Raw genomic sequence first — 12,032 nt, forward strand, 5'->3', positions numbered from 1 at the left:
TCAATGCATCGCCTGCGCAGAAAATGTTATGAAGTCAAAAAATGTCATCTGTAGATACCGTATGCATGGGACTAACCTTGCCCTGCTTAAACGGTAATTAAATATTCTTCGGGTCCTGTTGAGACCTGCTCCGGGGTATGGCCTCATAAAGTCAGGTGTTAACTGAAATGCCTTGTCGCCGACTAGCACGCAGGGCACCGTGACATCAGTTCCAGGCAACGTCACTGGTGGGGGAATCTCGAGCTGCCCATTCTCGAGTGCGAGACCGATGGGACAGTTCTTGAACACTCCCCCATCAGCATGAGAGCCATAGTCTCCAATGGAGACTGCAATGCATTTGTACGTGGCGTCACATATGGCCATCAGGTTGATTGAAAAGTCGTGCTGCGAAAAGTAAGAAATGCTTAGAAAACAGAGTTATAAGACATACGAAGAAAGGGACAGACAGAAATATTTACATTTCATTCACCTTGTAGTTATAGTACATTGATCCACTAAGTGGTGGCGCCTGGATATTTACATGTTTGCCATCAACGGCTCCAATGCAGTTGGGGAATTGCCACCTAGTTGCAAAATCCCGTGCAGAGCTTTCCCACAATTGCAGTGTAGGTTCCTACAAGAGCAGGCATAACCAATTCCGTCAAAATGTGCAGCATGAATTAAGAGGGATCAGAATGATGCCTCTTGCAATCTGTGTTAGCTGAATCTGGGTAAACTGCATACAGGCATGTACACTGGCTGCAGAGTCTCCCACAGAGCATTGCAAGTCTCCAGGATGATGCGCCTCGCAGTCTCGAAACCAACGCGGAACAAAAAGGCCATCGACTTTACGCTGTCCCCAGTAGCCAGGTACCTGCGCCATGGCCAGAGTTACAGATGTGCATAAATATACGCCGAATATCCGCAAGAAGCTCATGCCAGTCGACGTACCTCAGTGTAATGGCAAGCCTTTGCTCTGGTGAAATTGCCTTCCGTCCCCACGGACATTTTGTCAGCTTCTCCCTCACGAGTCCCAACAGGTGGTTGAACCTCTCAGGGGACATCCTGAGGAAGGTGTAGTGAAGCTCGGAACCGCTGGACTGCATTCTTCTCACCTTAATCATTGAATATGTTCGTAAGTTCGTGAATTTGATTGAAAACAGCAGCTAACCATCGTGCCATAGGCTCCTTCGGTCTCTCGGTTCCGCCACTCTTCTCGAACCCACCATCGCCGCGCAGACGGCTCGCTAGTCTTCCGCCACAAAAGCAGGTATATGAGCAACCGAAGAATCAGTTGCTTTCTTCTCAAAAGCATTATCTGCCGGTCGCGGAACCGTTTCACGAACAACGCGCGCGCTTTCGCCATTTCGGAGCAGCCGTCAAGACAACCGCGCAAACTGCAGCGCCACCATCTGCGAGAAATCGGTGAAACCTAATATTATACACATGAGTATATATGAGTATGGGAGCCGTAATTCGTTCCCATTTACTTTTGTGATGTTCATAAACAAAAACTACTCGACTTTTGTATGTTTTATACTTGAGAATATATATTTGTATTCCGAAACGATCTTTCGACGCACGTCCCTGTCGCCTCTCAAACGAGTCGGGGAATAGCAGCCCCAGAATCCGCGACAGCGGCAAAATCTGTAGCGTGTCGCTTGACGCTTGTTATGGGGTCCCGCCTTGAGAAGCGGGTGCTCCACGCGCGTGGCCATCGTTGTCGTCGTCCAGCGTCCGCTACAAAATGTTCTTTCATCATGCACTGCTGCCAGAGCTAGTAGCAAAATGGTTCAGTCGTGAAAATGAAAACTTGCCACCGCCTTCAAGCGACAGTGTCATTTCAAGTGTCTCAAACCCACATATGACGTGAAAGTGTGGCTGTTCTGTTGATGGTAGAGGTATAGAATGTTCCGTGCTTCCAATAAAAGGCACTATACTGTACATTGGTACGACATACCATACTATATGAGAATGTTACATACAATGATATGAGAATGCATGCTCACAAAATATTAATATTGATGTCATAATGTTAATTCAGCGTACCAAAGTATAACACTACTAAGCTCTATCTGAGGGCTGCGATACGAACCCTGCTCACTCGCTAGGGAAAACTGAGATGCACAGGTTTACGAGGGCACCTCGCAACATACTGTTGCGATTTTATCTATTGTGGAGTTGCCCTGCCATTGTTTGTAGACAGCGCTTCCACTGAGACAGGGCCCCTCAATATTGTAAACGTATTACGAACCATTCCAATTACTCTTTCAGCATGAATCCTCACATTTGCCAACTGGCGGGTCGCTTCCACTTCAGCGCAGCTGAGCTGAGGTTTGCCCCTGGTGAAAGCTAGAACGTTTAGCTGTGCAGAGCACATGCCGACACTTTCGGCAATCAGGAAGCCTCTGTCGGCCAAGACAACGCCATCCTTCTCAAGTTTCCACAATAGTCCACTGTGCTGTGTTATGGCGTTGTCGCTGGTACGACCACCATAGGACTATGATAGGAAGATGACACTACCTAGTAAACAAATAGCAACAGAACAAATAGAACAAATTCTTGTACTGAGACCAGGTCCCAGCCCTTACATCTAAGGAACTCGGCCTGTCCGTGAAGACTTCAAGACAGTCAAGAGTGGCTCGGACCTCACATCCGAAGTTCTCTCTGAACGCCATTGCCATGTTTTTCATATTCTGTTCCTTGCTTGGCTACCTGATTAGAGGGCTTAGCCTGTCACACAGGACGTTTAACCATTTTTCCCATATGCCATCCCCCTCCCATGTGGACCCTCGCTACTCCTCCCGTGTACTCCAGCATCCCTGGCGCCTTCAAAAAAGGCGGCCGCCCTCCAATCGCTTTGCTTCAACTCGTGCTGAAACACCTTAGTAACGTGCACTCCCGAAGAGTAGCGGTTTACACGGACGCGTCGGTCTCCGCGGGCGCCTCAACTTCAGCCGTTGTTGTGCCTTCTGAAAATTACGAACTAGCGCTCAAGCTTCCTCACGAGACATCCTCCACCGAAGCACAGCTCGCCGCCATCAATGAAGCCCTGAAACTTATATCAACGAGGCCCACAAACAACTGGACTATGCTTACGGACAGCAACGCTGCGCTCCAAAGATTATCTTCTCCTTGCTCCAAGATCGTCACAGACATCTGCTCCCTAGCCCTCACGACATACAGCGGTCCCACCGCCTTCGGCCACAGCTTGTGACTTCAATGGGTCCCCAGCCATATCGGCCTGCCGGGAAATACCCGTTCTGACGCTGCGGCGAGAGGCGCGCACGGGGCAGCTGCCACCACTATGACCACCACCATTCCTCTCACTCCATCGGCCTGCCTGATAAAGATCTGCCGCCAGACATCTCGCAGCACCCTCGCGTTTAGTTCAAACGCTGTAGCGACAAACACGTCCATCCACTCCATCGACCGGAGGATGGAACTCAGCCTCTCCCAGCGGCTTTCGCGACAGGAGGAGTCGATCCGCCATCGCCTACGCCTCGATGTTGCCCTGACCCCGCTGCTCCTCTCTAAGGTGGATAGACGGGCGTCCGCAATCTCCCGTCCCGTGTGTCCCGGCAGTGCTGCTGTCGCCGACATATGCCATCTTCTGTTGCACTGCAAGCGGTACGCCAGCCCCCGAGCCGTTCTCGCCTCAAGTCTCACTTACCTAGGCAACAGGGAACTTTCCCTGCCGACGCTGCTGGGACCTGTCCGGCACTCCAGACAGTGGGCAGTCACCCGAGCCCTCCTGCGAGACCTGAAGGACACTGGGCTGCTCAGCAGCCTTTGAGCCACCCCATCGTCCCCCGCCACTTTTTCTTTGACTTTTTGCTTCCTTTTTTTTTGGAATACCAAGTCGGCCTCGGTCCGTCTGACCTTTCCTTTTTTCTTCTTCTTCAATAAACATAACCTCCCCCTCGCCATTTTTCCACAGTTCGTGATGTAGTAGACAGGGATACTCCAAACCGATATCCAAGGTCCTGGAGAGGAAGGTTAAGCCTCAACCGCATGAGGCACATCACCAACTCCTCAAATTTTGACAGCACATTTAGTTATTTGTGTGGCACATGTGCCTCGAAAATCTGAAAGACAGCTGCCAAAGTTTTAAAACTAGGCAGCCCGGTGTAGAAGAGAACTCTCGCATCATCCCCGTCCAGACTGGTGAACGAAAATTTGTGTCTTGAAAGGGCGCTCCTGCACTTGTACAATTCTGCATTCAACCTGCGAATATCAGCCTGCAGGTCATCATGGGTAACAGTGCCTAAGAAAGAAAAAGAAAAACGGAGCAGGCTTATGTGTAAATTCCATATCCTGCAAAACATGGCATATGTGAACCAAAAGATATTCCTGTGGTGCATAACTAAAACATAGTGAAGTTAATTTTCTATCAAGGGTTATCCAGTCGCTTCTCTAACACCTATGTTCAGGCGTTAACGAAGGCGGGAAAGACAGCTGGACGATGGACAGACAGCACAAGTGTTCTGTCATCCGGGTTTCGTTCCACACTTCTGAACATCACAGCCAGGGCGTGTCCATCCCTTACTTATGAGCTCACCCATACCTGCGGGAATGTCTTCCAAAACTGCAGGTACATCGAGTGAATCGGACGTTGGTGTCCTTGGTTCCATTTGCATGTCACGTCCCATCTGTGCGTCACTACTGCCTTCTTCAGCTGAGAAAGTTGGTTACGTGATGCTGACAGCATGAATTACTTGGAAATTTTGATATTGTAAAAAGTAACTTACCTAGTGATTCAGCATTATCAGCATGTTGAATTGTTTCCTGGCCCCCTGAATGGCAAGCAGCTAATGTTAAAGTTGGAGAAGCAAAGTCTCTCCATGGAACAATCTGGCATGTCACACCACTGTGGAACTCCAATCCCAACAGATCAATTTGAAGTACCTGGTTGTTCCTGTGGCAGCTGCTTAGATGGATGTAGCAGTACGTCACATACGCTGGCACCTTAAAAGAAGCATTGGAATAATAAACACACCTGCAACCTTGAAGCGGTTTCTATCGGGCCCAATTTGGCGTGGAATGCGATCTTCTAACAGACGGCGTTCGCCTGGGGCAAGCATGAACATACTCTGACTAGCCTTCTTTCGGGTGCACAGACGACTATAACGCGCTCCATGTTTTTCGGATGGTGACGAGCCGTATCCGAGGTGCAGACTTGGAGCCCAATCGGGATTGCAATCCTCAAACAATTGTACAGGAGAGCCACTGCACGAAAAAGAAAAGCGCGTTACGTAGTGCTGCGTTATGTTCTATTACTTCCCACAAAAGAATATTCGCTCACCTGATAAGATGTCGAGAGCACATTTTGTATTTGTGTAGATTTTCACTATCCAGGTCTCTTCTCCGTATCCTGGAGACCCACAACGCTCTTCGCTTAGTTGAAGCCTCCCGCGTCTTCTTACAACTCCCTATGTCTTACCGTCGGTATTTTGAAAAAACCGTCGGTCCTTCACGTTTCGCTCAAGTTTCTGCTGTTTTGTGTGGGACCGGGTGGAACACCCAAATATTGCACAGAACACCATAGCTATTCCCGACCACGCAATTCCACCGCACCCACACAATGTAAGCCCAACGGAGGCAGTACAACAATATGGCGCACCGGCTGCAACCTTCCCAGGTGTCTCCGCGCGCGTGACGCACGTGAAAGCTCCCTATTTGTTCGGTTCCGTTCCGGTTTGCGCAATACCTCGGAAAAATGATTTCGGTTCGGTTCGGCTTTATTGAAACATAACTTTTCCCCCCCGGTTTTCACTATGTTGAATTCGAATGGCAGATTCGGAGCAATTGGCCGACTCCGCAATGGAGCGGCGTGTTCTGGCCTAGAGCAAGTGATCCGAATCTGCAAGTGGAACACTTTCGCCCAACTTGGAGCGGAGCGCGGGTGGCTGCGCGTGACCGGATAAAGAAGTAGAAGTGCCAAGCACGAGCTTTATGGCGCGCATGTCTTGGCGCGGTTTTGGACGCTGCCTGCACGCCGTGCACATTAGGCATATTTATATATGTATTTAGCATGGATGTCACACCTGATGTGAGTCTACTGTTCTCATCGTTGATGGGATCGACGACTGCAGCTGCCGCAGCCACGAAAGACGACGAGCCAGCGACATCAACGCGAAATGGCGTGGTACCCCCAAGTATGTACATTCTCCTATAAATTTAAAAAATATGCGCACTACCCTTGCATTACCGCTAGCATAAGTATAATATAAGCCAATGCTATACTTTGTTTCTAAATGGCAATTGCATGTTTCTTCTATGCATGGTACAATGTGTCACTGTGGTAACGTAACCTCGACTTCTTATGTCCTGCAGAAACAGTGAACCAGGTCCAAAAGAGCACCAACCGAAGTAAGTTCATTTTTCATCGCTACTACAAGAGACCCTGAGTTTGAGTAGGCCCTCTTTAGCGGCCTCTTAATATATTTCACATCTGTGTATGCTTTCATTGCACAGCAGTACTCCTCATTTCCAGGCCCAGCTTGCGAATGGACATCTGGCGAGACAAAGTTGATGCTGGACTACTATGAACAGTATTTCCCGCAAGTTGGACCCATGAAAAAATTTAAGAATAAAAAACATATGTTTGCACGAATTGCAGCCAACATCTGTGAGGCACTTGGAGTCCAACGAACAGGAGACCAATGTTGCAGACGCTATAAGACCATAATTAAACGCAAGAGAACTGCACTTGTACACAATAGTACTTCGGGGAACTCCCCATCAGAGGTTCCTTACGAGGACGAGTTGTCAAAGATCCGATGGGCCGACGACAGCATTGAACCCGAACAGTTAAGAGACAGCTATGGAATAGTGTCTCAAAAAACCTGTCCCGGGGCTGCATCACCTCAAGCATCACCCGTGCCCGACGAAGTGGCGTCTACGGAGGGGGGACGCACCACTCCAAATGACAGTGGGGTTTCCTCAGATGCATCATCAACTTCTCAGTAAGGTGCAATAGCCACAAAAGGGGTGGCAGCCACACCAAAGGTCACTCGGAGCAGCAGCACAAGGATGCAGCACATGAAATTATTTTTCCAAGAAATGGAACGCCTGCAGCATGAAAAAGAAGAAAGACTGGCTGCAAGGCACGAGGAAAGAAGGCTTCATCATCTAGAGAAGGCAGCTTATAGGGAGGAAGTGCGAAAAGAGAGAGCCAGGCGTCATCAAGAAAAGATGGCATTACTGTCCCGAATTCTTGGAAGTCCTGACGAGAAAGTGTAACTTGGACTTGGAATTAATGTACATGCATCAATAAATTCGTCACTGTACAACTGCGTTCATATGCATGTAAGCTTTATTCTTTTAAATAAAGACATAACTAGAAACGTGTCATTTTAACATGTGGCAATTATTCTTGCTGAGCAAAATACAAAACATAATGGCCATGACTAGAGGTGAGCGTGAATAACATTGACAGTACCCGCATCCACACTGTACTCGTGCATGTAGGATCCGCGACTGCATTCGCAACCGTGCTAGTTCATATCCGCAAATCTGCAGTCATATTTGTACGAAAAAGTCAATATGACGAAAAATGTTATCTTACAAAGTTTTCACTTTACAGCATGCAAGCTACTTGGGAACATGTCATCCAGAATTGTTCATTTTCACATTAATGAGAATTTTCATGGGAAGGGAATGGTTACAAAGCAACATGGCACTAAAGCGAGGATGTCAAATTAATGAGAGTTATCTTGACGATTTTATGTTAATTGTGAATCCACGGGGGGACGTCGACATAGCCACAACTGCTTGCAACGAGAATTAGCCGAAGCAGGCTAAAAACATAGATGACTGAAGGTGCCAGGGCTCGAACTAGTACTTTAGCCATGCGGATTTGCGGTTTATATTTCTATCTGCAAACCACGAGGCAGCACAGTATAACCACACCCGCGCACACTTGACTGCCTACACACGCATTTGTCCGAAAGTTCTTGGTGGGTCGACATGCCTCTACTGTTTCTCAATGCATTTATATCCTGGAGTGAAATGACGCACCCACACTCGGACACAGAGGGCCTTCCCCGTTCGTTCCCTATGTTGCCTCACGTTGCTTCATCTGTGCTGCAACTCTCTCTCTCTTGATTTCTCCCAGTCTGCGCAGTGCAGCCTCTTCAGTGTCCAGTGTCAAATTCGCCTCCCCATCACTGTGGATCGAGTTAGTGTCGCCAGGCACCTCAATGTCCTCTGTCTCGTCAGGGACTGTATCACCTGCGTCTATGCAAAGATTGTGCAAAACACAGCATACAAGAATAAATTTGTTGAGCCAATCAACCGTGTGCAGCTCCAAGTACATGAGTTGACGGAAGCGTTTCTTCAAACTGCTGAAGGCATTCTCTATCAGCACACGGGTTGCTGAGAACTTCTTGTTGAACTCCCTTTGGGCTTTTGAGAGGTTCCCATAGTCTCTGTAGGGTGTCACGTGTCAGGAGATATTGTCTCAAAGGATAGGCTGCGTCACCCAAGAGATGGTACTTGTCACCCTGACGCAGGCCTGGAAGCTTAGTGGCCAAAGATGACTGGCGGAAAACACGTGCGTCGTGGGTTCTGCTTGAGCTCCCTAAAAGTACATCAACAAAACGTCTTCTGTTGTCACAGACTGCTTGTAGAGTGATGGAGAGGTAGTGGTGCCTGTTGCAGTATGTAGCTGCAACCTTCTTCTTTGGGCACTGGATTTTGATGTAGAATCCATCTATGCAGCCAACCACACCAGGTACCCCAGACACCTGTAAATGTAATCAATTGTCGTCCCATTTCGTATTGTGTAACATGCTACAAAGTACAAGGAAACAGTTACTATACATGCCTTCTCAAAATCCCTAGACAGCTTGTCCATGTTATCAGGAAACGTAAGGACAGTTGGTCCCATTTCAATGATGAAATCTGCAACCCTGTGCAGCATACGATGCACAGAGCTCTCTGCCAGGTCGAACCTGCTTGCCACATTCCTCATGCTAGACTTGTTAGCCGCATACCTATATAGTAGAGCACACATAATGCAATTTCAGTTCGTTGGTCCAAAATATCAACACAAAACACAATACATAAACACATGCTGTCTATCAAGCTTACTACTCCATTTTAGCTAGAAGCACAGTTCTCAGATAAGTGCACACTGGTAACAGAATTTCAAAAACTACCTAAACTACATCGCAATAGCAAGAAATAAGGAAGACAACATGAGAGTTGGCCAAGTTGGAAGAGCAAGCACCATCTCATGACATTATACGCGCAAGTTGTTGCTTAGAAAGAACACAAATTTTGCGAATGTGGTTGTTACTGTAACTGGATTTAATTACCTGTGTGGGCGCGGTGCTGTAACTAATTAAAGCAATGACAAGAAACAATACAATCAAGTAACAGCCTCGCCACTTTAACATACCAGATGAATGACAAGACATGGGACTCCGCTGACTTCGCTGGCACACCACCGTGATCGCTCGAAGGGCACATCGGCGAAGCAGAGAAGCCTGCTGTCAGCGTGTTGGCGACTTCTCGTGACAGTCTGAAATGCCTGCGAAACTATAGTTGCAGGACACCTCTTTACATTAAAACGTCCGCAAGTATGCACGTGAAATGATACTGAAAATCGTCGTGTACCTCTTCGTCGTTGTATTCGTGGACCACGCTTTCGATGAACCCAAAAACTTTTGGCCTCTTGGCTGGCAGTCGAAACATGTCATCAAAGGCACGTTTATACGCGGCAGCGACTTCCCAGTCATCGTCTTCGCTCTCACTGCTTGATTCGGAACTTAAGCTGGTAATGTCTGACTCACCGCTTTCTTCAAGAAGCAAAATCGCCAACGTACGACGCGAAATACCGGTCACAGCGGAGACTAATTGCGAAGCGGCCATGTTACCGAAGAAGAAGAGTCAGGAAATGGGAAGCGCGAGCGTCAAGTGATACGTCACGGAGAGTTCCGGTTGAATCTGCCGATTTTGGCGGAGCAGTCTCGGTTGCTCCATCGAGCGACCTTGGCTCGGAGGCCGCTCCAAAGCTCCGATTGGAAGACTCCAGAACTGTTCCCAATCTGCCAACCGAACAGACTTGCTCTCGGCGGAGCAACAAAACTTGCTCTGGAAGCGCTCCGAATCTGCAATTGGAATTCAACATTACAGTTCAGCTCTGGTTCCGACCCCTACTTTTGAAGGAAATATTATTCCCGATTTTACGCTCACGACGTACAGCTCCTCTCACAGTTAATCATAACACGGCGTTTGGCCTCCGAGTAAGATCACGGACACCCTGAGGCCCTCGAGGAATGTTAATTCAGAAGAACCTTAGAAGCGGTCTTGCCAGAGGGTCTTGATCAACAAACTTTCCCCAGTTTACGCTGGGCTGTCCCTAGATTTGCTTGGGGACGCAACCCCGTGTTATTGCGAACTCTGAGAGGAGTTGTTACTTCAGGTGCCAAGTTTCGAGGGCTAAATATGGTGTTACGAGAAGGACGACGATATCATCACCCTGCTGTACCTCGCGAGCACTCATTCCTTTCAGTCTTGTTCAGTCCAACGCCATTATAGCGTCCCTGTACCGGTCAGCTGTTCGATTCCTGTATAATTGTTTTCTTTGTTTTTTTTTGTTTTTTTTTCTGAGGTGAAGGGGGAAGCCTTTATGGTGAAGATGACTAGGACGGAGCTACGGGGTATCGCTTACGGTTACCTGCGCACGTATCAGCGGATATTTGCAAGATATGTTATTATACTTACAAGGTATGGTATAGTTACAAAATTGCGAGGACAAGGAAGAAAGATATAAAAAGAAGAGAAAGAAGGAGGTAAGTGATAGAGGTGGAAGGAAAAAGCAAGATATGACGTCACGTGCAGGATGTATGTGACGGAACATCACGTAATGAGATACCGAGTAGAAGGCAAGGAAAGAGACAGAAAAAGAAAATAAAAACCCGGAAATTTGCAGTTCACTCCTTTATAATAATAAAAGTTCCCTAGGAAAACGTTTATATACGTATACGTGCCGCTGTATGTTTATGTTGATGCAAACGAAAACGTTTAAACGTACTGAAGAGTGCGAGGTACCAGGCTAGTTGGTCTGGGAGTTCGACCGCGTAGCTCTCTCAGAGGTTGAAAAGGAAGAATTGGGAGTAAAGAAAATATTTAGGTACGTCGATGATTTTTCTTATAGGGACCACGGAGAATGTGAATGGCGCTCTTTTGTTAGAATTGCTGGGGAAGAGAGCTGGGGAAGAGTTTGATGTTCTATTTGGAGGAGTTGGTGGAAGGTGTCATTGAGTTTTTATATATTGAAATTGAGTGTCATGAGAGGGGCATCTGCTGGGAATACAAACAAAGGTGCCGGAAACCGCTAATGCCTTGTGAATCCTCTATTTCAAAATCTGTAAAAAATGCGGTCGCACAAAATGTTCTTGGGGCTGCATTAAAAAACTCGTGTGTGCATAAGGTGTTGAACAGCTGTTTGGGCCAAATGATGAGATTAGAGACTGCAATTACCCGGAGGGTGTTGTTCAAGATATGATTGGCTGGATGTTAATTAAGTTCGGAGAAGAGGGCTCAAGTGACGAAAATGAAAGAAATCGTAATTTCGGAGTGGTGCAGTATGTTCACAAAGCCTCGCATCGGTTAAGGAAATTGTCTAGAAGGTTCTATGTTGATGTGATTTCTAAGAAAGGTTTGAACTTATCTAGTATTATGAAAAATGTAAATAAGGAAGTAAGAAATGGATGTCAAATCAACCATGTGAATAGTTATGTAGATTGTTGTGTGAGAGTTGTTTATTGGGTCTATATCGGCCTAGACATCAAGGTGTGTTAACGTTATATTAATGGAGCGCGTCAGCTGGCAAAAGTGTCTGGACGTTCCACTGGGAAGACACTTGGGTTAACTGCGGTGGCTGTGGTGGGGGGGGGGGGCAAACCTGGGGTGTTACCAGTGATAGGCAAACTACCTCAAAATTGTACTTAAAGTAAAGTACCAAGTACCTGGTGTCATTAGTACTTCAAGTATACATCAAGTACATTGCGAATTTAATTTGTATCTCTTTGCATTTCTCT

At 47.3% G+C, this 12,032-nt stretch overlaps 2 protein-coding genes and 1 pseudogene across 2 annotated transcripts; 1 reads left to right on the top strand and 2 right to left on the bottom strand.

Moving 5' to 3' along the window:
• Window positions 1-1,455, bottom strand: LOC135392427 (uncharacterized). The gene is made up of 5 exons (XM_064623141.1): window positions 931-1,455; window positions 724-853; window positions 470-613; window positions 82-384; window positions 1-12 (listed from the first exon to the last, which is right to left on the bottom strand). Exons 1-5 carry the CDS (start codon window positions 1,101-1,103, stop codon window positions 1-3), a joined length of 762 nt encoding a protein of 253 aa, XP_064479211.1. The 5' UTR covers window positions 1,104-1,455.
• A 4,478-nt stretch (window positions 1,456-5,933) lies between these two features.
• On the top strand, window positions 5,934-6,957 carry LOC135393163 (uncharacterized). Its single transcript, XM_064623679.1, has 3 exons — window positions 5,934-6,137; window positions 6,316-6,351; window positions 6,476-6,957. The coding sequence occupies exons 1-3, from the start codon at window positions 6,014-6,016 to the stop codon at window positions 6,949-6,951; spliced, it is 636 nt and encodes a 211-aa protein (XP_064479749.1). The 5' UTR covers window positions 5,934-6,013; the 3' UTR covers window positions 6,952-6,957.
• A 304-nt stretch (window positions 6,958-7,261) lies between these two features.
• LOC135392428 (putative nuclease HARBI1) lies at window positions 7,262-9,858 on the bottom strand (annotated as a pseudogene).
• Between the last annotated feature and the right edge of the window lie 2,174 nt (window positions 9,859-12,032).

Source organism: Ornithodoros turicata, chromosome 4 (genome assembly GCF_037126465.1).
Source record: "Ornithodoros turicata isolate Travis chromosome 4, ASM3712646v1, whole genome shotgun sequence".
Lineage (NCBI taxonomy): Eukaryota > Metazoa > Arthropoda > Arachnida > Ixodida > Argasidae > Ornithodoros > Ornithodoros turicata.

Coding starts and splice junctions, on each gene's coding strand:
- LOC135393163 (XM_064623679.1), top strand. CDS start 6,014: ATGGATGTCACACCTGATGTGAGTCTACTGTTCTCATCGTTGATGGGA. Junction 6,138..6,315: donor AAATGGCGTGGTACCCCCAA/GTATGTACATTC, acceptor TATGTCCTGCAG/AAACAGTGAACCAGGTCCAA. Junction 6,352..6,475: donor CCAAAAGAGCACCAACCGAA/GTAAGTTCATTT, acceptor CCTCATTTCCAG/GCCCAGCTTGCGAATGGACA.
- LOC135392427 (XM_064623141.1), bottom strand. CDS start 1,103: ATGATTAAGGTGAGAAGAATGCAGTCCAGCGGTTCCGAGCTTCACTAC. Junction 854..930: donor AGGCTTGCCATTACACTGAG/GTACGTCGACTG, acceptor GCCATGGCGCAG/GTACCTGGCTACTGGGGACA. Junction 385..469: donor CAATGTACTATAACTACAAG/GTGAATGAAATG, acceptor TACTTTTCGCAG/CACGACTTTTCAATCAACCT.